Source organism: Cherax quadricarinatus, chromosome 66, assembly GCF_038502225.1.
Source record: "Cherax quadricarinatus isolate ZL_2023a chromosome 66, ASM3850222v1, whole genome shotgun sequence".
Classification (NCBI taxonomy): domain Eukaryota; kingdom Metazoa; phylum Arthropoda; class Malacostraca; order Decapoda; family Parastacidae; genus Cherax; species Cherax quadricarinatus.
In genome coordinates this window covers 22,732,559-22,756,300 of record NC_091357.1, presented here as the reverse complement: position 1 = coordinate 22,756,300, position 23,742 = coordinate 22,732,559, and the positions used below count along the sequence as shown (strand labels likewise).

The following is a 23,742-nucleotide window of genomic DNA, read 5'->3' as shown; positions in this document are numbered from 1 at the left end:
AACTTGTAAAATATACTACCAGAAAATTTTCATTTATATGTATAAAAAAAATTACAATAGAACTGAACTACAGTATAAATAGCATTGGTGACAAGTGCTGCTGCTGCCAGTCAAAGTGCATGGGATTGTGATCTCAATGATTTGTACAGTAATAGCCTTTATGACGTACAGACCACAAGCATCAGTTTATCTCGTGAATCTAAGAAATATAATGTTTAATTACATGTCTTAGCTTGTAAACAAGTCTTTTTACTATTTTCTATAATAAAATATTTTAAACATTTTCCATTTCACTTAATTATTAATTTAAAAAACTTAGTTACATCTCGCAAACAATACATAATCTTTCATTCTCACTGCACCATTGTACTATATCAAAGTCTTAGAGTTTCCAGGCATTCACTGTCACTTCAAGTTAGGTCATGTACATAAGGGCTGTCTCACCCTTTGAATTATTTAAGTACATTTTATGCTCTGTACTTTTCAGTCTTCACAAATCAATTCTATATCCTTAAAGTTACACATTTTCCTCATTGATCATAATACTTCTATTGAATATATTCCCTAGCAGGAAAAATAGTTTAAAGGTACTATAAATCTTGAATAGCCTGTGGAATAAGTTCCAAACAAATAACAAAATGCCATCCCTGTCAGGAATACCTTCTTAACAGACTTATTAGAACATAGTGTTCTCTAATGTGACGATTTTTTGGAAAAAGATGGAAACGACTTAAAATTATTGTCCTTAATGTATGCTAAGATGACTTCCAGCTGTGTGGCATGAGGTAAAAATCATCCTGAATGTACAAGAAAAAAACTGCTTGCCAAGTAATAGGGCATATATATTGCTGCTTAAGTTTTGAAGCAGCCATTTACCATCTGCTGAACCAATGTATGGTACAACTACCAATCAAGTGAGCATATAACATTGCTAACGTCTAATTGGATGACTGACAGTAAAGTGGGAAGGAGACGGCCGAGGAGACTGGCTGGGGGTTGGTGGAAGACGTTTTCTGACTAGAATCTGGATGATGCGGTTGGACACACCCACAACCAGAGAGAACAACTGCATTTGGTAACCACTGCAAAATATGAAAAGTAAAATATGTGATACATAACCACTATGTTATTTTATTCTAAAAATATTATCTTTGTATTAGATGCAGTTTGTAAAAATATTCCAGTATAATCTAACGTGTATCGGTACTTAAGTATTTACCCAGTACATTCTCTACATAGTGGACTATTACTCGTGCAAAACCTATAAAATATTCTACAGTGCCTCTGGCTTAGGAGCTGCTACCACCTCTTGCATCTAAAATATTAAAGATGACAACCACTACTTTTGCAAAGGTTATACCTAAAGCCTATGCAGAGCTGTATGACCCTTATGGGTTTAGCACTTGGTTATGATTATAATAATCTATGTCCTACTGAAATTGCTTTTGCATCTACTTATTATTAGACATTTTAAGCTAATAACTATGACTCTCCATGGGGGAAGTGGAACAGAATTCTTCCTCCATAAGCCATGTGTGTCGTAAGAGGCGACTAAAATGCTGGAAGCAAGGGGCTAGTAACCCCTTAAAAAGAGAAACATTTTTTCTTTTTGGGCCACCCTGCTTCAGTGGGATATGGTTGGTTTGTTGAAAGAAGAACTATAGGATTGTGATGAATGGTTTTGAAAACTGACAAGTTTGTAATGGACTGATGAAGCCACTGTGTGGCGAAATGTTTCCTAAATAAAGATTCCCATATGGTGCATAAGTGTCTCAATCTTCAACTATAGGATTGCACTCTAAGTCACTGTTCCCCCCAAGGGAGGTTCCCTGATGCTGGTGAGGGGGCTCTTGATCTAGGGAATTGGATCTGCACTCCATAACCTAATAATCATCCCTCTTCCTCTTGCTACCCACTACCCCTGCATCTTTCCCTGCCTGGCAACACTGTATGACCCTTGTAGGTTTAGTGCTTCTTTTTTTTATTATAATTTAATCGAGTTGTCTGAATACCTTCCATCCATCCGAACAGGTTTAGTGCTCCCCCTGATTTTAATAATACTAATTCACTGTGAACCACAGCATACCTTTTTTTTTTCCAAGAGTATGGTCAGAGTAGTTACAAATTGACCTCTAGCTTAATGGTAGAACATTCAGCTAACAACTGAAGGAACCCAGATATAATTCTTCAAGTATAGCAAAACATATACAAGTCTCCTTACACTTTCTAACCCTGTTCACCAAACAATAACAAGAATTTTGTGTTAATTGACTGTTGTGGGTTGCATACTATGAGATGGTCTTATACCTTAGATAAGGATGAGCAGTAAGTTGGAAAGATATTTAAAAAATGTAAAGATTAAGTACTACAGTAGTACTTAATAAATTTTAAGTTTATCAATTGTTACATTCATTATCATAATCTGCCTAAAAAGAAAAAAAAATAGATGGTGGATTTAATAACTATTGCATTACAGACAACACCTCTACTGATATTTGTCAAGATCATGGGATGTTTTTTGGGAACTTTTAACAGCTAAAATTATGTCAACCTGTACTGTGTTATGACTGATATTTCAGTCCATCCAGAACTATTAGTAATTCATGATCTGACTGGTACACAATGAACCAAAACGTTGCTGTTTCCATTTTCAATTTGTGGCCGAGCTGGAGTGTTATGGGTATCATACTAATCTTGCAATACTACACCAAAAGAACTTACTTTGAGTTGAGCACTGGATCAGCTTCATTGGCACTGATGATGAAAACAGGAAATAACAAAGCGAAGAGGCACCCTCTGAAAAAATATATAAGAACAGGATGACATGCATTGTCATTTTAATGTGTGATTTCATACATGAATATAATCCATTTTAGAAATTCCTATACTACACACAATAAATATACAGTATATGCACTAAGATGTATCTTTTTTTATGGTTTCCCCTCAAGGGAGGTTCTTCGAAGTTGGTTAGGGGCTCTTGATCTAGGGAACTGGATCTGTGCTCCAGTTCTCTGAATACCTTCCATTCCCCCCCCCACATGCGCTGTATAATCCTACGGGTTTAGCGCTCTCCCGTGATTATAATTAATAATAATAATTTTTGTGGTTTACAGCCATTTTGACTGGAACAAGTGATGTATGACCTTAAACTTTTCCATGCAGACAAGTTGGTATCACCAAATACAGGTCGGCCATCACTAATCTAGCATCATTGGGACCTGTAGTTTGCCGGATTACAGAGTGGTTAGGTTAGAATACACTTAATTAACCTATCAACAGAGAGACTTTCTGCTATATCTTCCTCATTTTCATCAGTGCTTTCTCCTCCACTGGCTTGCTGCTGTGGATTTACAAGCATCTGCACAATTTCTGAGTCAGTATAATGCTAGCCAAAATTATTGCCAGATTAGTGATGGCTGACCTGTATATACATCAGGTGTGGGTGTCCTAAAGGATTTACTTTAAGCACAATGTCTGTGTCTAGATGAACTGCAGCTGTAATGACCTTCATGTAGTCGAACTGTCTTATGTTTTACAAGCTAGGTCTCACCTGACATATATTGATGAAGGATACATTGTGATAAGAGCCAGGGGAAAGCCAAATCCCATGAAGTACGGCCAGTTCTCCTCAATAAAGCTGAAACATAGATGCCATGTTACAATTTTTACTATTACTTGATTAATATTTTATCACAGAACAGTACCATTAAATTTCATGTACAACAATTCTTTCTCAGAACACAATATATAAAGTAAATTATGTATCATTATTGCATCAGTTACAAACTTCAAATGGCATGAACAACAACTTTATTTCAACTAAGTCAGTGGAAATCTCTGCAAAATGCCTGGAAGCCTGGTCAGTCTTGAAGGTCAGGTGGGTAATCATCACTATTCTACCATACAACTCACCTTAGTCTCTTATACAACTCCCACCCCATGTTGAACCACCTGTACTCGAAGGCATAGAGTGCATGGATCATGCACATGTGAATGCCACTTAGTGTCACCCCAACACCCACCAAAGGTAACATCATCACCAAGTAAGCCTGTAAAACCAAATTCATCTGTGATTATGTCCAATCCATAAATATGCAATAAGTATAATTACTCTTATTATATAATTTGACTTAACAGCTATGAGAATTCAAGAAGCCACTCAGTTAAAATGGCAGTAATGAATACTATACATTAATGAGAATACTTTTCTGAACATACACTACTGAGCAGGCAGCAGGTTAACACTATCAATGTTTTAGTATTAATGCTGAAATTTTAGTGGTAGAAATCCAAAAAGATCAGAAAATTATGGTAGACAATGTATACAACCCACCATTTAATAAGACTTTGGAGAGAAAAAATTTTTGACAAGTGAGGGGACTATATAATAAGGAAACTATAAGTGTCTGAAATAGTTATCATACTTTAAGTGGAGGTTTAAACTAAGTAAATTGAGCACCCTATGAAGCTGGAGCTGTAAATACATATTCAACAGTTCCTTAACATAATGATGGATTTTTTAACGAATCAGCACATAAATGAAGAGATGTAAATAAGAAAAAGTGACACAGTCAATATTTGACTTGATAATTAATAGAGCAAGGATGAAAGTTGAAACAAGCTATCTAAAAACCACTTGAAAAGAGTGATATTTTTCTCTTGGAACTAGCATGCTGTCAAATATGACCTAGGAGAGGAAAAAGAAACAGGAATGAGGGACTGACAAACCTTGTCAGTCCCTCATAACAAGAGGCCACAGATTAACTAGGAAAACATGGATGCTAAGGAATTTGCCTTTACAAATCGAGTACTGAAAGATGACGAAGTGCTACATTTCTTAATTTTTAAAAAATATGCAATGAACATATCAATGAATATGGGGCACCACAAGCTAATGTAGCTACAAATAATTATACGCTATTGACTAGGTTAATGCACTATCAACCTTTACCATATATACTACTGACAAGGCTAAAAAACCAACATTTACAACACATTGTTAACTAGTTAACCCTTTGATGGTTTTGGTCGTACTAGTACGGCTTACGACCCAATGTTTTTGACGTACTAGTACGCCTAAATTGTAGCGCCCTCAAATCTAATGAGAGAAAGCTGGTAGGCCTACATATGAAAGAATGGGTCTATGTGGCCAGTGTGCGCAGTATAAAAAAAATCCTGCAGCACAGTGCGTAATGAGAAAAAAAAAACTTTGTGTTTTTGGAATAAAACAGCGACTTTGCACTGCATTTTCGTATGGTATTTATTGTTGTATTCTAATTTTCTTGGTCTCATTTTATAGAATGGGAGACATATTACAAAAATTAAGATGATTTTGACTGGTTTTACAATGAAAAGTACCTTGAAATTGAGCGCAAAGTAGCAGAAATGTTTGATTTTTATCAAAGTTCAAAAGTAAACAAATCATGTCAAGCGTCCAATACATGTCAACTGGTGAGTCTAATATTCTTTCACAAGTGCGCTGATATTATTTATACCATTTCTACACTAATGAAGTAGTCTGTATAACAGTAAATCTTCTATTTTTTGTAAGAATAAAAATTCAAAGTGGAAAGTCAAAGAAATATAAGAGGGGCCTGGGGATGTGACTAACAAACAGAGAACTTGTTATTTTAGTGCCAGGAACGTCTTTCTTGTTTATTCTGGACCCTATTTGGAAATCGGCATCTTTTGAAATTTGTGTGAAATTGGCAAAATTGCTAAATTCTGACCACTTTCCTGGTTAGTTGAAATTGGTAAATGGGTGGTTTCTTATACTCATTCGATAGAAAAAAATGGAGTTCTAGCGAAATAGTTATGATTTTTGTCGACTAGTACATTGGAATTGGCCGAACATAGGGCTCAAAGTGGGCAAAATAGCCGATGCGTAAACATCGTTGAGACCACTAACTTCGCGAGAGCATAATTCCGTAAGTTTTCCATCAAATTTCATACTTTTGGTGTCATTATGATCGGGAAAAGATTCTCTATCCTTTTCATAAGAAAAAATAATTTTTTTTTTTAAATTTGGCCGACCCTGAGAACAAGTTTTGGAGAGGGCCTGTCGACCCTCAACCTGCTACCACATACTACTGACTAGGTTAATATGCTAGTCACCTGGATAAGAAAAAGCATCTGGATAAAAGCTGAAATAAGAACATCAGCAACTAATTTACTAATGTTGCCAATCAGCTGTGGGCGTCCCTGGCGCTGACGGTAGGCACTGTCAGCAATATCCTGTGGCAGGAGAATACTTGTTAAAATATGTTTTCAGCATGGAAGTTATAGAAATTTCAAATATTACATTTTGTTTTTTTAACAAGTTGGCCGTCTCCCACCGAGGCAGGGTGACCCAAAAAGAAAGAAAATCCCCAAAAAGAAAATACTTTCATCATCATCATTCAACACTTTCACCTCACTCATACATAATTACTATTTTTGCAAAGGTGCCCAGAACACAACAGTTTATTATTATAATCAAAGGGGAAGCGCTAAACCCGGAGGATTATACAGCACCTGGGGGGGGGATGTGGAAGGCATTCAGGCTTAATTTGGGGAACTGGAGCACAGATCCAATTCCCTAAATCAAGAGCCCCTCACCAACATCAAGGAACCTTCCTTGAGGGGGGACAACAGTTTAGAAGCATATACGTATAAAGATATACAACATTCCCTCCAAATTGCAAATATCTCAAACCCCTCCTTTAAAGTGCAGGCATTGTACTTCCCATTTCCAGGACTCAAATCCGGCTATATAAAAATAACTGGTTTCCCTGAATCCCTTCACTAAATATTACCCTGCTCACACTCCAACAGCTCATCAGGTCCCAAATACCATTCACTCCTATCTAACATGCTCACGCATGCTTGCTGGAAGTCCAAGCCCCTCACCCACAAAACCTTCTTTACCCCATCCCTCCAACCTTTTCGAGGACGACCCCTACCCCGCCCTCCTTGTCATTCTACTGTGATCCATTCTCTCTACATGACCAAACCACCTCAACAACCCCTCTTCAGCCCTCTGACTAATACTTTTATTAACTCCACACCTGCTCCTAATTTTCACACTCCGAATTCTCTGCATAATGTTTACACCACATTGCCCTTAGACAGGACATCTCTACTGCTTCCTCGCTGCAGCATTTACAACCCAAGCTTCACAACCATATAAGTGTGTTGGTACCACCATACTTTCATAGATTCCCTTTTTTGCCTCCATAGATATTGTTTTTTTGTCTCCACATATACCTCAATGCACCACTCACCTTTTTTCCTTCATGAATTCAATATATAATTATTAAATATTACATATACCATACAAATAGATTAAATCTAGATATAGGTTTTTCTGGATTTTGGAACCCACTTCACTAATAAGTTCTACAGGCACTCATTCACAAACTTTCAAGATGAATAATAATTAGATAGGTAGAATGTTGCAGTTCAGAGGTTCATTTGAATTTGAATGTCAGCACAGGGCTGGCAAAATAGCTACTGAATGAATGAGTGTGAAAGTTTCCTTCTATGGACTACCCAACTTGGCAGGAAACAGCCAATGTATTTAAGGTAAGAAAATTACATCTGTACTGTATTTCTAGCAGTACTTCAAACCCAACCATACATTTTTGTATGCTAACTACGATAGTTGCATTCCTTTCCCTTACTTCCCTGCAAGATGTACTTAGTAGTAATTGTATATAAAAAATAAATTTCATCTGAACTGTGATGTCAGTGTGTTTCTGGTAAAGCAGAGATTGAGTGACAATGAATGTTTTTTCCTCTTTTCTGGGTCACACTACCTCAGTGGGAAACAGCAAGAGGATAACCTCTTCCCTGTACTGCTGCTTCATCTGTGTTTACCATCATCTCTTTTTCACTTTGATATCACTGGCATTTCTTAACAATCTGACTAACTATGTGATCTTATATTTTGGAGAGTAACTTGTGAACAGCACAGTATGATCACGCAGCAAGCAAAACACCTCTAGTGTTTTTAACCCAATGACCATTACATACCATAGTAAGTGTGCAAATAAATGGTTCAAAGAACCGAGAAGTTGATAAATTAGACACGCACAACACTTGGTTATCTTTATATGTAAACATTTCCATAATAAAGATACCAAAGTGTTGCACATGTCTGGTTTATCACCATAGTAAGGAGGGATACTGATAGCATCATCTATTCTTAGTAACTGGATGTAAAAAAATGCCCTTTCCTTTCAAATCTAATAATGAGCATCCTTATACCAAGAGACTTACTTGAAACCATACAATGTTAATGATCTTGGAGAGGAGAAACAGCGGTAGTACCCAAAGCATGTTGAAAACGACAGTAAGGGTTGGCCGCACATAATCCCACAATGGACCTGCTTCATCTAAGAAGAGTCCCAGCACTTGCTTCAGTCCTGGCAGCAGAATATAATTGAAGAATGCCATACTGAGGCCAAAAATGGCACCATTTAGAATGGAACACTGCACGATGCGATGAGTCACCTTGGTCTCACTGATAAAGAAAAACAGCCATAGAGAAGAGATATCAAATATATTATCATGTAGAGGTGTCCCTTGCTTCATGTGACAGCTGAGTTCCTAGACCTTGGTGCAAAATATGGAGATCCTTTCTGAGACTTAGTAAATTTCATATTTCTTCACTAATGTAAACAAAATAAAAAATATGAACCCATAACTCATGCAACAAATCTGTTTTCACTCTTATGAATCAAAATATAAATCAGTTTACAGTGATAATAGAGAGACTTAAAAAATAATCAAGTGGAAGTGGTGGGGTAGGGTTGCTGCACGAGAGTGAATTCATTCAGCATCTAGTAAATTACTGGTAGAAATAGGATCACCACATATAAGTTAATTCACATGAACCAAGGGAAACTTGAGCATGTATTTATTTTATTAAAAGAACAATAGGTAAACATATTTTCATTTTTTTTCTTGAAGGTGCTAAACTCACTTAGATTGTGTAGCACTAAAATATTGATAAATGAGAGCATATCCTCCCTATTTAAACCAGAAAATGCTGTGCTCTACATCCACTGATTGCTCAATCAAAACTAAGTCTCCTCAAGCACAATCCACAGAATCCCTCCACTACATCAAGGTGAGCCAGTTTTGAGGGGACCAGGGCATCAATTCAATTTTTTAAAAGTTTTTATCCTATAAATGCATCTCTCTCATTGATTAGGAATTATTTACAATTTAAATTACCAAACCAATGTCCTATACTACATTTGCAGACACTGTAGATGACACAACTCAAATTATTCAGAACTGGTCTCACTTGCTTTTATCACTACAATTAATAGAGCAAAAAATATTCTCTCAAATGCATAATTATTACTAAAAATTACCCAAAATAAAATTACAGAACAGTGGGAGATGGTGTAAAAAAAAAAAAATTCTCTATGATTCTTTAATATGAACGACTCTATTCTATTTTTTTTTTATTTATTTAAAACCAGTCATGCAGTTTTGTTAGGGTACTGTACATAAACAAGCAAACTTGCAAGAATAGCATGGAATAGTTCAGAACATTAATGTCATTCCAATCCTAAAAGTAATAACATGCTTTATCAGGGGGTGAAAATAAATAGGAATTCTGATTTATCAAAACCTTCATATAAACAAATTATACAAGGCTGCTCTTGCTCTGAAATTTTCCTTTGGGAAATTTAACAGTAACGGTCTTAATCTGTATACTGTTTATTGAATAAATATTAGTGCACTGGAAGACATGCAGAGAAAACATGACAATGTTAAACTCTGTATTGGGATTTCTTCTCATGAAAATGAAGTACACACAGCTTGTGCTTTTTACAGAGGTAAAGAATGAGGTACTGTAATATAAAACTGACATTCCAATTTAGAGCATAGTCCAGTATTGTATTAACCCTTTCAGGGTTTCGGACATACTAGTACGGCTTACGCACCAGGGCTTTTGACAAACGTACTAGTACGCCTATGCAAAAACTCAATGCACATAAAAGGCCCTAAAATCTGGAATTCATTACCTGTAAATATAAAAGAAACACTACCTGTTTATAAATTCAAGTCTCTTCTCAAAGTTCACTTACTCACTCAAAACCAAATAAATACTGAATAACTGAACCATATAAATTGTATATCCTAAATGTTACTCACAATTATATCACACAAATGTTAAACCTAACTTTGTTATTTTTTTTTAAATACACTACCTAACAGAATACTCCATTCTATTGAATGAACAGCAATGCATGCAACCATATGACCTGTCTTTGTAATACTCATTTGTATTTTATAGTTATCTGTTTACAATAATGTCTTATCACTGATTTCATCATTGCTTAGTTAATCTTAAGTTAATTGTAAGCCAGCCCGTAATGCTATGCATATAAGTGGCTTTGGCATGCTGCTCTTAACCTGTATTTTTTTGTATCTCTGTATGTATGCTAAATTTCTAAATAAATAAATAAATAAATTCTAGCACCCTCAAATCTAGTGAGAGAAAGCTGGTAGGCCTTCATATGAAAGAATGGGTCTATGTGGTCAGCGTGCGCACTATAAAAAAAATCCTGCAGCACACAGTGCATAATGAGAAAAAAAAAAACTGACCGTGTTTTTGGATTAAAACAGTGACTTTGAACTGTATTTTCGTATGGTATTTACTGTTGTATTCTAGTTTTCCTGGTCTCATTTTATAGAATGGAAGACATATTACAGAAATAGAGATGATTTTGATTGGTTTTACAATGAAAAGTACCTTGAAATTGAGCTCAAAGTAGCAGAAATGTTCGATTTTTACCAAAGTTCAAAAGTAAACAAATCATGCTAAGCGTCCAATACACGTCAACTGGTGAGTCTAATATTCTTTCAAAAGTGCGCCGATATTATTTATACCATTTCTACACTAATGCAGTAGTCTGCATAACAGTAAATCTTCTATTTTTTGTGAGAATAAAAATTCAAAGTGGAAAGCAAAAGAATGTAAGAGGGGCCAGGGGATGTGACTAATGAACAGAGGAAATGTTATATTGGTGCCAGGAATGTCTTTCTTGTTTATTCTGGACCCTATTTGGAAATTGGCATCTCTTGAAATTTGTGTGAAATTGGCAAAGCTGCTAAATTCTGACCACTGTATTGGATAGTTGAAATCGGTATTATTATTATTATAATCAAAAAGAAGCGCTAAGCCACAAGGGCTATACAGCGCTGCAGGGTAGGGAAGGAAGCGAGGGTATTGGATGGCAGAAGGGAGGAGGGATGATCAGTAGGTTACAGAAAACAGCGGGGCAGGGGATAGTACGGGGGTAGAGGGTAGCAAGAGATTGAAGTAGAAAGGGCTGAAGGTATCAGAATTTGTGAAGTAAGTCAGTTGTTGTCAAAAAGTCAATGAGAGAGTCTGGATGAAAGGTGGGTCCATCAGCGAGAAGGGAAGGTAGAGAGAGAGCAGCAGAGCGAAGACGATGACGGAGGTAAATTCTGCGTGCTCGTTGATAAAGTGGGCAGTCCAACAGAATGTGGCTGACTGATAATGGAACTTGGCAATTCTCACAGAGAGGGGCAGGGCGCCTCTCCATGAGATATCCATGAGTAAGACGAGTATGGCCAATGCGAAGACGGGAGAGAGTAGTCTCCCAACCTCGACACTGGTGATAAGAAGACGGCCAGTAACCTATACTCGGTTTAATAGATTGAAGTTTGTTGTCGAGCATAGTAGACCAACATTGTTGCCAACGGGTGTGAAGTTGGGAAGATATTGCAGCAAAATAGTCCGTAAATGGAATACCTCTACATGAAACTGGTAGGTCATGTACTGCTGACCGCGCAGCAGTGTCTGCCTGTTCATTGCCCTGTACGTCAACATGACCAGGGACCCAACAAAAAACAATATCTTTGTGCTTGGTAAAGATGCGGCGTAGCCAAAGTTGGATACGGAGGACTAAGGGGTGAGGTGTATCAAATTTCTATATAGCCTGTAAAGCACTAAGGGAGTCTGAGACAACCACAAATGATGACACAGGTATAGATGCAATACGGATAAGTGCTGCAAGGATGGCATACAATTCAGCAGTAAAAATACTAGCCGAAGATAGTAAATGCCCTTGTACGACGCTGTCCGGAAACACTGCTGCGAATCCTACGCCGCCAGAAGACTTAGAGCCATCTGTGTACACAGCAATGGCATGAGAATGAGAGTGAAAGTGGTCAAGAAAAACAGAGCGGGAAGCGACCGTAGACAGTTGGGCTTTCGAGCAAGGGAGAGAGAAAGAACAGACTCGAACAGCTGGAACTTCCCAGGGGGGTAGGGAAAAGTGAGATGCTACATGTACATAGAAAGGTGGTAATTGAAGAGAAGACAAGAGCGAATGAAGGCGAAGGGAGAAGGGACGGAGTAAACAGGGGCGGCGAACAAATAAAGAATGTCTACTAATATCAGTGACCATTCTATAAATGGAAGGATTGCGGAGATCATGAGAGCGTACATAGTAGCGAAGGCAATGGGCATCACGGCGATCGGATAAGGATGGAAAGTTCGCTTCTACATAGAGGCTCTCGATAGGGGAAGAGCGAAAAGCACCAAGGCATAAACGTAATCCTTGGTGATGAATGGGGTTAAGGCTAGAGAGAGTAGCAGGAGATGCCGCTGAATAGATCTGGTCACCATAATCAAGTTTCGATAAGATAAGGGTGGAATGTAGGCGAAGGAGGGTTCAACGATCAGCTCCCCATGAAAGATGAGCAAGGGTTTTAAGAAGGTTCAGCCAGCTGTGACAAGTTGCCTTCAGAGAGGTAATGTGAGGTTTCCAGGATAACCTACGATCAAAGAGGAGGCCCAGAAATTGACTGTATCACGTTCAGGGATACGGGAGCCATAGAGGTACAAAGGATGATTGGAGATGACAGAGCGTCTAGTGAAAGTAATTTGGTGGGTTTTAGTGCTGGAAAATTTAAACCCACGTGTGATGGCCCAATTGGAAACACGGTCGACTGCATGCTGGAGAGAAACTGTAATAAGGTGACAGTCAGCGCCTGCACAGGCAATAGCGAAGTTATCAACATAGAGTGATGACCAAATATTTGATGGAAGACTAGAGGCCAAATCATTAATAGCAAGGAGAAAAAGTGTTGTGCTCAGAACACATCCCTGGGGGACACCTTCAGCTTGGATAAAGTCCGGGGAGAGCACATTATTAACCCGAACACGGAAATGCCTGTCAGTTAAAAAGTTCTTAAGGAAGGATGGTAGATTGCCTCGAAGGCCTAAGGAGTGGGCTTGGGCTAAAATATTATACCTCCAAGTTGTGTCATATGCTTTCTCAAGGTCAAAAAATATGGCAATAACTGAGTGGTTATTCGCAAAGGCATTACGAACATACGTATCCAAGCGTAGTAAGGGGTCTATGGTAGAACGTCCCATACGAAAGCCATATTGACGAGTGGAGAGACTGTTGTGTGTCTCTAAATACCACACTAAACGTCTATTTACTAGGCGTTCCATCACTTTGCAAACTGCACTGGTAAGAGCAATGGGACGATAATGGGAGGTTTCATGTCCCGTAGTGCCTGGTTTGCGGAAAGGGAGAACAATGACGGATTTCCACAGCTGTGGAAGAACTCCTTGTGACCAAATAAGATTGTAAAGGCGTAATAGGACTGCAAGGGCTGACTGATGTAAATGTTGTAGCATACGAATATGGATGTCGTCGGGCCCAGCTGCCGATGATCGGCAAGCTGAGAGTGTTGCCTCCAGTTCTTGAAGTGTGAAAGGGACATTATAATGTTCTTCTCTGAGAGAAGAAAAGTCCAAGGGTGCTAACTCTCTGGCAGACTTTGAGGAAAGAAATGAGGGGCATAGATGGAGTCCCTGAGAAATACGGACCAGATGATTGCCAATTTCATTGGCAACATCTAGTGGGTTTGCTATATCAACACCGGCAACCCGCAGAACAGGAGCCGGGTCAGGAGAATATTTACCACTCAGTTTTCGTACTTTTTTCCAGACTGCACTCATAGAGGAAGCAGAGGTGATGGTGGAGACATAATCTCGCCAGCAAGTGCGTTTAGTGTCACGGATGACACGGCGAGCGATCGCACGCTTCTGCTTAAATTCAAGAAGTCTCTCTGTGGTTCTATTGTACCGGTACCTGCCCCATACAGCACGTTTCAAACGTACTGCACGAGCACAAGCAGGAGACCACCAAGGCATGCATTTCTGAGAATGCCTGCCCGAAGTTTGGGGTATAGAATGAGAAGCTGCGGTTAAAACGGAGGACGAGAAGAGGTGTAAAAGCTCATCGATGGAGGACAAAGAAGGAACCTCTCTAAAAACAGTTAGGTGTGAGTAAAGGTTCCAATTTGCCTGATCAAATTGCCAGCATGGGATGCGAAGAGGTGGTGAATATGAAGGAGAAGTAAGAATGATTGGGAAATGATCGCTGTCATGTAAGTCCGGAAGAACAGACCAACTGAAGTCTAATGCGGCGGAGGAAGAGCAGACTGAGAGATCGATGCAAGAGAGAGTGAGAGTCCGAGGATCAAAATGGGTGTGAGTACCTGTATTTAAAACATGGAGGGGGTGGGTGGCAAGAAAAGCCTCTAACTGAATGCCACGGGAATCACAGTGAGACCCCCCCAGAGGAAATGGTGGGCATTAAAATCACCAAGTAACAGAATTGGTGGTGGTAATGACGAAACAAGAAAGGCAATATCCGGAATAGATAATGCCCGAGAAGGAGAGAGATATAAAGAACAGAGCGTATACCACCTATGCAAGTGGATACGGGCTGCTGTGTAATGCAGCGAGGTATGAACAAATAGCTGATGGTACGGAATATCAGTGCATAGAAGAAGGGCACTTTCATTAAAGGTCCCATCAGGAAAAGGATCTGAAGAATACAATAAATTATAGCCTGAGATGGGAGAGATAACAGCAGAGTGTAATTTTGGTTCCTGTAAGCAAACACCAACAGGGGAAAACTGAGAGAGTAACATCTGAAGCTCACCCCGATTACCCCTGAGGCCGCGTATATTCCACTGTAAATAGGCCATGATTGGCAATGATAAAGATACCTGAAATCCGCAGGTAAGGATTCCTACGGACTAGAGAGGTTAGAAAAGTCCACATGCGGAGGCAGTGGAAAACGTTCAAGCAGCGAAGGAACGGTGCGCTGTGAAGAAAGGAGTTGCGCAGATGGAGTAGAGGAGAGAGAAGGAGCGGAGGGTGGATCAGTGTCCATTGATGGTTTGGTCTCTGCAATATATTCAGAGATTGCTTCAAGTGTTTCAGAATTCAGAGACGTCGTATGGGAGACAATATTGGAAATGGTAGGGGGAGGATGAGTAAAGATTGGAACTGTAATGGACTGTACCAAGGTAGGGGGGGGGGGACGGAAGGGTGGAGGGAACTGGAGAAGCGTGGAAGGGGACAGAAGAGGCAGAAACCTGGGAGGTGGCAGAAGAGGAAGAAACTTGGGAGGGAACAGGGGAGGAAGGTACAGTACGAGGAGGAGGGTGAACCTCTACACTTGTAACAGAGCCAGTGAGAGGGGGAGAACCAGGTACAGAGACAGGGAAGGGAAAATGAGGAGGTGGAAGATGGGTAGGAGGTGTTAACAGACCTTTTTTTGACTTTTGAGAAGTAGAGGGACGATTGGGAGGAGGTGTCATACGAGATCTCGTCGCTACTGAGGCTTGTGAGAGAGAACACGAAGAAGCAAGATCAGACTGAGACGTTGAAGTAGGGACGTCTGAGCCGAGGACAGCAAAAGAATTAGCTACAGGAGTGACTATGGGAGAGGTAACCACAGAGGTGGGTGCAGAAGATGGGATACCAGAAGTGGGGGGACGTTTTGAAACACGGAAATAAGAAACACGAGGTAGTCTCCCTTGGAGGCGGAGATGAGAAACTGCCATGGCATAAGGGAGACCTTCTGCCTCTTTGAGGTAACGGATTTCCCGCTCATTTAAGTAGACTTGACAATGGCGAGAGTACGAAGGGTGAGCCTCATGACAATTAAGGCAAGAGGGAGGTCGATTGCAAGACGTATTAGAATGGTCATCGGCACCACAGACTGGGCATTCGGCGATAGATCTGCAATATTTCGCTGGATGGCCAAATCGCCAGCAATTTCGACACTGTTGCGGTGTAGGGATCACCTTTCGAACTTGTAACCGATGTCCTGCTACATAAACTGAGGATGGGAGTTCACGGCTGTCAAAAGTTAAACGAGCCACATTGCTAGGGTATCGTCTCCGCCCGCGGGCAGGAAGAACGTAAGTGTCTACCTTGAGGATTGGGAGATCTTGGAGTTCCAGCTGTTCAAGAATGTCAGTGCCACATGTCTGGAAATTTTGTTGAACTATGGTATGGGGCAGAATGATGGTACCACTACAAGAATTGAGGGAATGATGCTTTTCAACAGTTACAGGAACAGTATCGATATGGGAAAGACGAGAAAGCTCATAAGCCTGGGTAGCATTCTGTACGGTGACGATGCGCGTACCGCTCTTAAGAGCATGAAAAGAAATATCTTTACCAACATGGCGTAGGAGTGCCTTGCCAATACTGTGGTCAGAAAGATAGGCAGTAGAGGAAGTCGGTCGTAAAGTGAAGAATTTAGTCCATTGTGCAGTCTGAAACTGAGCGTGGAAAGGTAGTGAAGGACATGTCGATCTTTTCTGAGAAGAACGAGAAGGTGGAGAAGTATCATCAGCAGGTAATTGTCGTTGTCATTTAGGCGTGGGACCAGAGTTGGTCCGACGTGGAACGGGCCGGCGATTCGAAAATTGCTGCACCGTAGAGGGAGAGGCCGGAAGCATAGTCAGAGGAGAGCGAAGGTCAGATAAATCGAAGGAGTCAGTCGAGGCCTCAGTATCTGAAGCGGGTGAGGAAACAGCACCGGCAAGAGGTACAGAGGCATGAGGAGTGTCCGAAGAGTGGTCCAAAGACGAGGCGGGGTCAGAACGGGGTGCGGTATCAAGAAGGGGCCCGGGGGTAGCAGGTTCATGGACTAGGGCTGCCATGGTTAGGTTACTTCTATCTTTTTGTTTTTAAGAAAAAAAAAGAAAGAAGAAAAGAAAATAAAAATAAAAAAAATAATAAAAAAAGGGGGGACCGGGGAGGGATAGTTCCTAGGAGGAATGAAAGGGCCAGAAATCTCCCTCCGCTCCCAAGAGGACCTCAGCACCGCAAGTAGCGCAGATGCAGCATGGAACCCGTGCTATACCCTACCCATCATGCCAGTAAACCGGCAATCCGGGATAGCAACCTCACATCTGCCGAGCTACCTCGGTGGACAAAAGAGAGGGCGGCCGGAAATCCGCCACAAAGCATACCTCCTTCGGCCACCACCCCCAGAATCCGAAAGGTGGCTTCCAGAGATACACCCGTCGCCCGAGAGACACCCAAAGCCACCCTCCGGGATACCGGAGAGGGATCAGGACATCCCCAGGCAATCCAGATTCCACGGCAAACTACGCCACCGCCAAGAACCTCAACGGAATGGGATGGACCCCGGTACCCTTTCCCCTACCTAGGAACTAGCGTGCCTGTGGAAAAAAAAAAAAAAAAAAAAAAAAAAAAGGCCAAAAAGGAAGGGCAAAAGGGAGGGGTGGGGAGGAGGAGGAGGAAAGGAAAAAGGGGAGGAGGAGGAAAGGAAAATGGGGAGGATGGGATAGGGAACGGGGGATTGGGGGGTAATTAGGTTCGGTCTGAGGAAGTAGACCGACAGGTCTAATTCCTCAGACCAAGAGCCTCTTCACCACGCCAAGGAGCCCCCCTTGAAGAGGTTTGGTTGAAATCGGTAAATGGGTGGTTTCTTGTACTCATTCGATAGAAAAAATGGAGTTCTAGTGAAATACTGTAGTTATGATTTTTGTCGACTAGTACACTGGAATTGGCCGAAAGTAGGGCTCAAAGTGGGCAAAATCGCCGATGCATAAACATTGTCGAGACCGCTAACTTCGCGAAAGCATAATTCCCTAAGTTTTCCATCAAATTTCATTCTTCTGGTGTCATTATGATCGGGAAAAGATTCTCTATTTTCATAAGAATTTTTTTTTTTTTTTTTTTTTTTTTTTTTTTTAAATTTGGGCGACCCTGAGAACAAGTCTGGGAGAGGATCTGGGGACCCTGAAAGGGTTAATAAACAGCATAACATTCTGAAAACATCTAACAATGACAGAACTCCTAATGGATTTAAACCGAAAGTTAAAAAGACTACAGAAAGTTCAGGCTTATCAACAGAGTTGTTGAGGATTGTCTAGAAGCAAGTACTTTGGGTTACTTTAAAAATGAATTAGACACACATGTGATAAAGACTGGGTGTAAGTAGGAAATGCTTCACAAGGCTCAGTAAACCTTAAAATCTGAGTGCTGCTCAGAGAGGAGCATCACAAGACTTCGTGGCATCTGAGAGAGTTAGGTGTAAGTTTTAGTTGCAAAGGAAAAAAATTCAGGTGGGTTTAAATCACAAGGATTACATATAAGATGTATTACCAATCAAATTAGATGTGGATTATTTTGGAAAATGCAACTAGAATTTTTTAAATGTTAAGAATCAAATCAATACTCAATAAATCATTGTGATTATGACTAGCACCAAAGCAAAGCTGTCAATACAATACCGAGAGCCATCCGTCACATGCACATAGGGATTTCGAAGGATCATCCACAGCACTAACTCTTTTTGTAAAGCTTGCTTTTGTTTCTTCTCTGCCTGCTGTGCTGCACGTCGCTTAGCAAGATTGGTCTCCTTAGTCGGTGAGCTGCGAGGATTCTCTGGCATTTCCACATCATACCTGAAGATTAGCACGAACCCAGCAATGCTGTCTCTTACCCCTCTTAAAAAACCGTAGATTGTTAACTGGAAAACAAAGAGGATAACGTCTAAATGGCCTAGACATTTGTCCCTCATGATAGTACTATGCTAGAAATTTTTATATCTCTTCAGGGTGTCTTAATACAAATTTACAGGATACTCCAGTGTCATGATAATAATGTACTTCAGAATCCATCACATAGTAAGCAAATAATTACCTATTTGAAGCTACAGGAGCAGAGCTCTGTCTGTTGTCCCCCTTTATTAACATGTTCATCGTACGATTTCCTTAAATTTTCGATATGTACATAGATGTACCACTTATTGCCTCCTCTTTCAAATTATTTCAATCATCCACCACTCTATTTGTTAGGAAAAATTTCCCAGTATCCCTTCAAGTCCATTTTTTTCTTAATTTATATCAGTAGCCTCTTATTATACCTGCTGAAGGCACAAAAATCTTTATTCTTCCATATCTTTTTAGAACCTTACATGTGGGTGCTCATGGCTTAGTATACAGCATCCTCAGCTTACATGCTGAGAATCTGGGTATTGATCCTGGCATGTATGGAATGTTGGGCATGTTTCCTTACACCTGCTGCCCCTGTTCACCTAACAGTAAGTAGGTACCTGGGTGTTAGAAGACTGTTGTGGGTTGCATCCTGAGGAGCAAGATTAACCTAAGTTGCCCAAAATGGTATTCATAACCAGGGAATTTCTATATACAAAATGCCAATGATATTAACTAGATCTGTAATAGTTGTATCATGTACTTGTAGAATTAAATATTATCATCATTATTATTAAATAGCTTTTTGGCATTATTCCAGTTAACACATGAATTACAAATTTTGTATAATCTCCTGGTAACTTTTTTTTTTATTAATAATGCACATATCCCTTACTCTGGAGGACAATCGCAAAAATGACTACATTATTACAAGAATAATTTGATGTATGTATTAACTAAATGGAATACAAGATAGATGGAATTATATATTGATAAATGCCATTTAATGGAAATAGAGACAAGTACAGATCCTTGTGGCACCCCACTGGTGACATTTTGTAAAAGGGACATTTGTTCTCTTATTGCTGTTTGTTTTTCCTCTCAAATAAAGTCTCTCATCTACTGTAACAGTTTGCCTTTTATTTTAAAGTTTCAAAATCAGTGATCTCTCTCTCTTAACCTTCTCCCCCCAAAAACTAGCAAATGCATTAAAATTGCAATTCAAAATTGCACTGCATCCATACATAAATACAGAGTACTGCAACCTTAATTTGAACTGTTTTATGCAAGTACCTAGCACAACAAAAATAAAACACGAAAGTACGTATAAAATTTGTAACACAACTTGCGCTATGACATTTCAGTCTGAGTTGGAGCTTAACAAGTCACAGTGAATTGAGCAGGGAAATTATTTGTGAACTGTTCCAGCGACAGTATTGTGACTTCTTATTCTCTAAAGTTTGTTTTTGTGACAGTAAATTAGAAATGTCAAGTTACAGATTAGTTTGGATAAAAAATTAGGCTATAGGTTAGGATTATTAGGTAATAAGCTAAACTTTTAGGTTATAGATTAGCTAAGTTGGATTACAAGTTAGTCTGAATTAAGATTCTTAACTTATTGATTAGGGTAGATTTCAATTATCTTATAGGTTCGGTTGGATTAGGATAGGTTATGCTATAAATTAGGGTGGGCTAGAACTGTTAAATTACTGGATTATGGGTCAGGTTATTTAGCTACAGATTAAGTTGTTGATTTACTCATTAGGTCACAGGTTAAAAAAGTTAGTTTATAGGTTGGGTTGTTAGGTTATAGATTAGGCTGTTAGTTCACAGGTTAAGTTATATATAGATCAGGCTGTTACATTAAACAGTGACAGATTAGAATAGTTTGGATTAAGACTGTTAGTTATATAAGGTTTATTAAAAAATGTTTCGGTCCTGGGACCTTGTTAGGCTTGTTAAGAATTTATTTGAAATATTAACCTGAGGGTTAGTAACCCAGGATTATTAAGTATTTTGGTACAGGTGCACACAGGCACAATTATCAATCAATGGAAGTCACTGACTCTTTTTTGGGTTATCCTGTAGTGAAATTTATACGATGTCTATGTATTTATTTATTTATTTATTTATTAATTTGAACATGATACAGAGAAGTACAAGGAATACAATTTTTAAAGTGCAGCATGCCAAAGCCCCTTGTATGCAGAGCATTATGGGCAGGCTTAAAATTTACTTAAGATTAACTAAGCAATGATATATTCAGTGGTACAAAAATTATTGTACTTAAGTGTATCTGTAGCTAAATAAACTTACTTATAGTAACATGTGTAAATTATGTAAGATAACTCCCCCAAAAAAGACAAAGCAGTATGGTTTATTTCTAATGTAGCCCTTTGAGCTTCTCACTCAGGATACAACACAACAGTTAACAAACACCCAAGTGTTACATTAGATTTAGATTAGTTTTATATTTAGTTCCTCATTATTAGAAAAACTTGTGTTGTAGCTCAATTGCTAGTACACTCAGCTCACACAGTGAGGTCCATGGTTCGATCCCGGTACAGGTGGAAACATAAGGACGTTTTTCCTTAAGACACCTGCCGTACATGTTCTCATCAGTCAAACAGGTACCCGGGTTTTAGTCGACTGGTGTGGGTCACATCCTGGGGACAAAATTGACCTAATTTGCCCGAAATGCTCAGCATAACAAGTGGCTTTCTATGTAGTGGTATGTTATAGATGTGTGTGCTTACAGAAATAAAGATTATTATAATGACCCCAATGGAAATAAGTCACTAACTTTTTTGGGTTATCCCAGGTTCTCTACACATATGCTGCTATGTATGATAATTCTATATAACTATCTGTGTATACCTGAATAAACTTACTTACTTACTGACTGTGGTAATTTCTCCTTTATTATTTAGTTTTGGGAGCATTTTCTAAGTTTATTTAGGTACAGGTACACATAAGTACAATTACCATACATAGTGTAAACTACCCACCAGGATAACCCCCAAAAAATTAGTGACTTATTTCTACTGTGATCTTTGTGACAGTAAATTATTGTAGCCACTTAAGACTGAAATAAGTTTAGATCAGAACCACCAGCCTCACACAATACCATCATCCATCACTTCTCCATCTTCAACAACTTACACATTACACAAATAACCTGAACATAGGAGGGGGGAAAACTCGTGTAACGTTTCGCTCCGACTCTGACCGAAACGTCGTCATAATTTTCTTTCTCCTTAGTGCAGGTTATTATTGCATAGTTCCAACCACGGCATTGTTCATTTTTATTCTTCATCTGACACAAGTGAAGCTAAGTTTATATAATCACAGGTACACATAAGTACAATTATCATATTGTAAATTACCTACGATAACCCAAAAAAAAAAAAAGTGACTTATTTTCATCGTGGTCCTCGTAATATCTTATTAATTAAACCTTAAAAGTAAAACAGTTCAGCAAGTCAATACTCTTTCTCTCATTTCTCCAGTGTTACCTTCAGTGACTCCATTTTCACATAATGCGAGTATATTGTGTGGTGTTAGCAGCAGCAGGAGTGAGTTGTGTGGTGTTAGCAGCAGCAGGAGTGAGTTGTGTGGTGTTAGCAACAGTAGTGAGTGTAGTGGTGTTCAAGTCTTCATCAAACACTATCCAACTCTCTATTAAGAGGATCTGAATCTTCTGTCTCACTCTATTGTTTACATCAGTCAGCTGATTCATCTGCGCGCCAAATTAAAATTTTTTTAAGGGTGAAATGGAAATGTTTATTTCTAGTACATATAGTGTAGAGTTGGTATGATGGGTTATATGCTGTACAGATTTAGATAATGAAAATAATTAATAAATAATAATTACTACTACTACTGCTGCTTTTATTACTACTACTACTACTACTACTGCTGCTGCAGCTATTACTACTACTACTACTACTGCTGCTATTACTACTACTGCTATTACTACCACTGTTGCTGCTAGTATTACTACTACTGCCACTACTACTATAACTGCTGTTGCTATTTCTACTGCTAGTTCACTACTACTATTACTTCTACCACTACTGCTGCTACTACTATTGCTGCAGCTGCTACTACTACTAGATAAGATAAGAGAGATAAGATTTCGTTCGGATTTTTAACCCCGGAGGGTTAGCCACCCAGGATAACCCAAGAAAGTCAGTGCGTCATCGAGGACTGTCTAACTTATTTCCATTGGGGTCCTTAATCTTGTCCCCCAGGATGCGACCCACACCAGTCGACTAACACCCAGGTACCTATTTGCTGCTAGGTGAACAGGACAACAGGTGTAAGGAAACGTGTCGAAATGTTTCCACCCGCCGGGAATCGAACCCGGGCCCTCCGTGTGTGAAGCGGGAGCTTTAGCCACCAGGCCACTACTACTTCTACCACTGCTGTTGCTACTTCTGTGGTTACTGCTACACAAAATAAGACCCTGGACAACTGCAATTAGTGCTCATTAGCAAGTGCTAAACCCGAAGTAGTCATACAATACCTGGGGAATGGGAGGCTATCAGGATCAGTCTATGAGGATGATAGATCCAATTACTTGGATCAAAGCCCTAACTGGCACCTAGGCACCTCCTTAAGGGGCATGTCCTACACCTACATCATGGCATGCAAACCTTCCCTCTCCCCAACCTTGAAGTGAATTTAGTAAATATTTCATTTTTCAAAAACTAGGTATCCAGAAAAATGCACTAAACCCCTATGGGTTATTCAGTACAAATGATCAATACAGTAAGCCTTGAGGCCCATGTGAAGTAGATTATTTTTACAATATACCATGATGACACTCTTCAGGTGACTTGTTCTATCTAGGCTGGAATATTGCTGCACACTAACAGCACCTTTCAAGGCAGGTGAAATTGCTGACCTAGAAAA

The 23,742-nt window shown here is 39.4% G+C and overlaps 1 protein-coding gene across 2 annotated transcripts; it reads right to left on the bottom strand.

The window, feature by feature from the left end:
- Nucleotides 1-23: 23 nt before the first annotated feature.
- Nucleotides 24-22,500, bottom strand: tank (EI24 domain-containing protein tank). Of its 2 annotated transcripts, none has more exons than XM_053798964.1 (8): nucleotides 22,341-22,500; nucleotides 18,622-18,860; nucleotides 8,263-8,506; nucleotides 6,118-6,237; nucleotides 3,916-4,052; nucleotides 3,554-3,640; nucleotides 2,722-2,796; nucleotides 24-1,082 (listed from the first exon to the last, which is right to left on the bottom strand). In XM_053798964.1, exons 1-8 carry the CDS (start codon nucleotides 22,353-22,355, stop codon nucleotides 932-934), a joined length of 1,068 nt encoding a protein of 355 aa, XP_053654939.1. In that variant the 5' UTR covers nucleotides 22,356-22,500; the 3' UTR covers nucleotides 24-931. The 2 variants fall into 2 exon arrangements, with proteins under 2 accessions (XP_053654939.1, XP_053654940.1); XM_053798965.1 differs by having other exon boundaries at nucleotides 18,679-18,860.
- Between the last annotated feature and the right edge of the window lie 1,242 nt (nucleotides 22,501-23,742).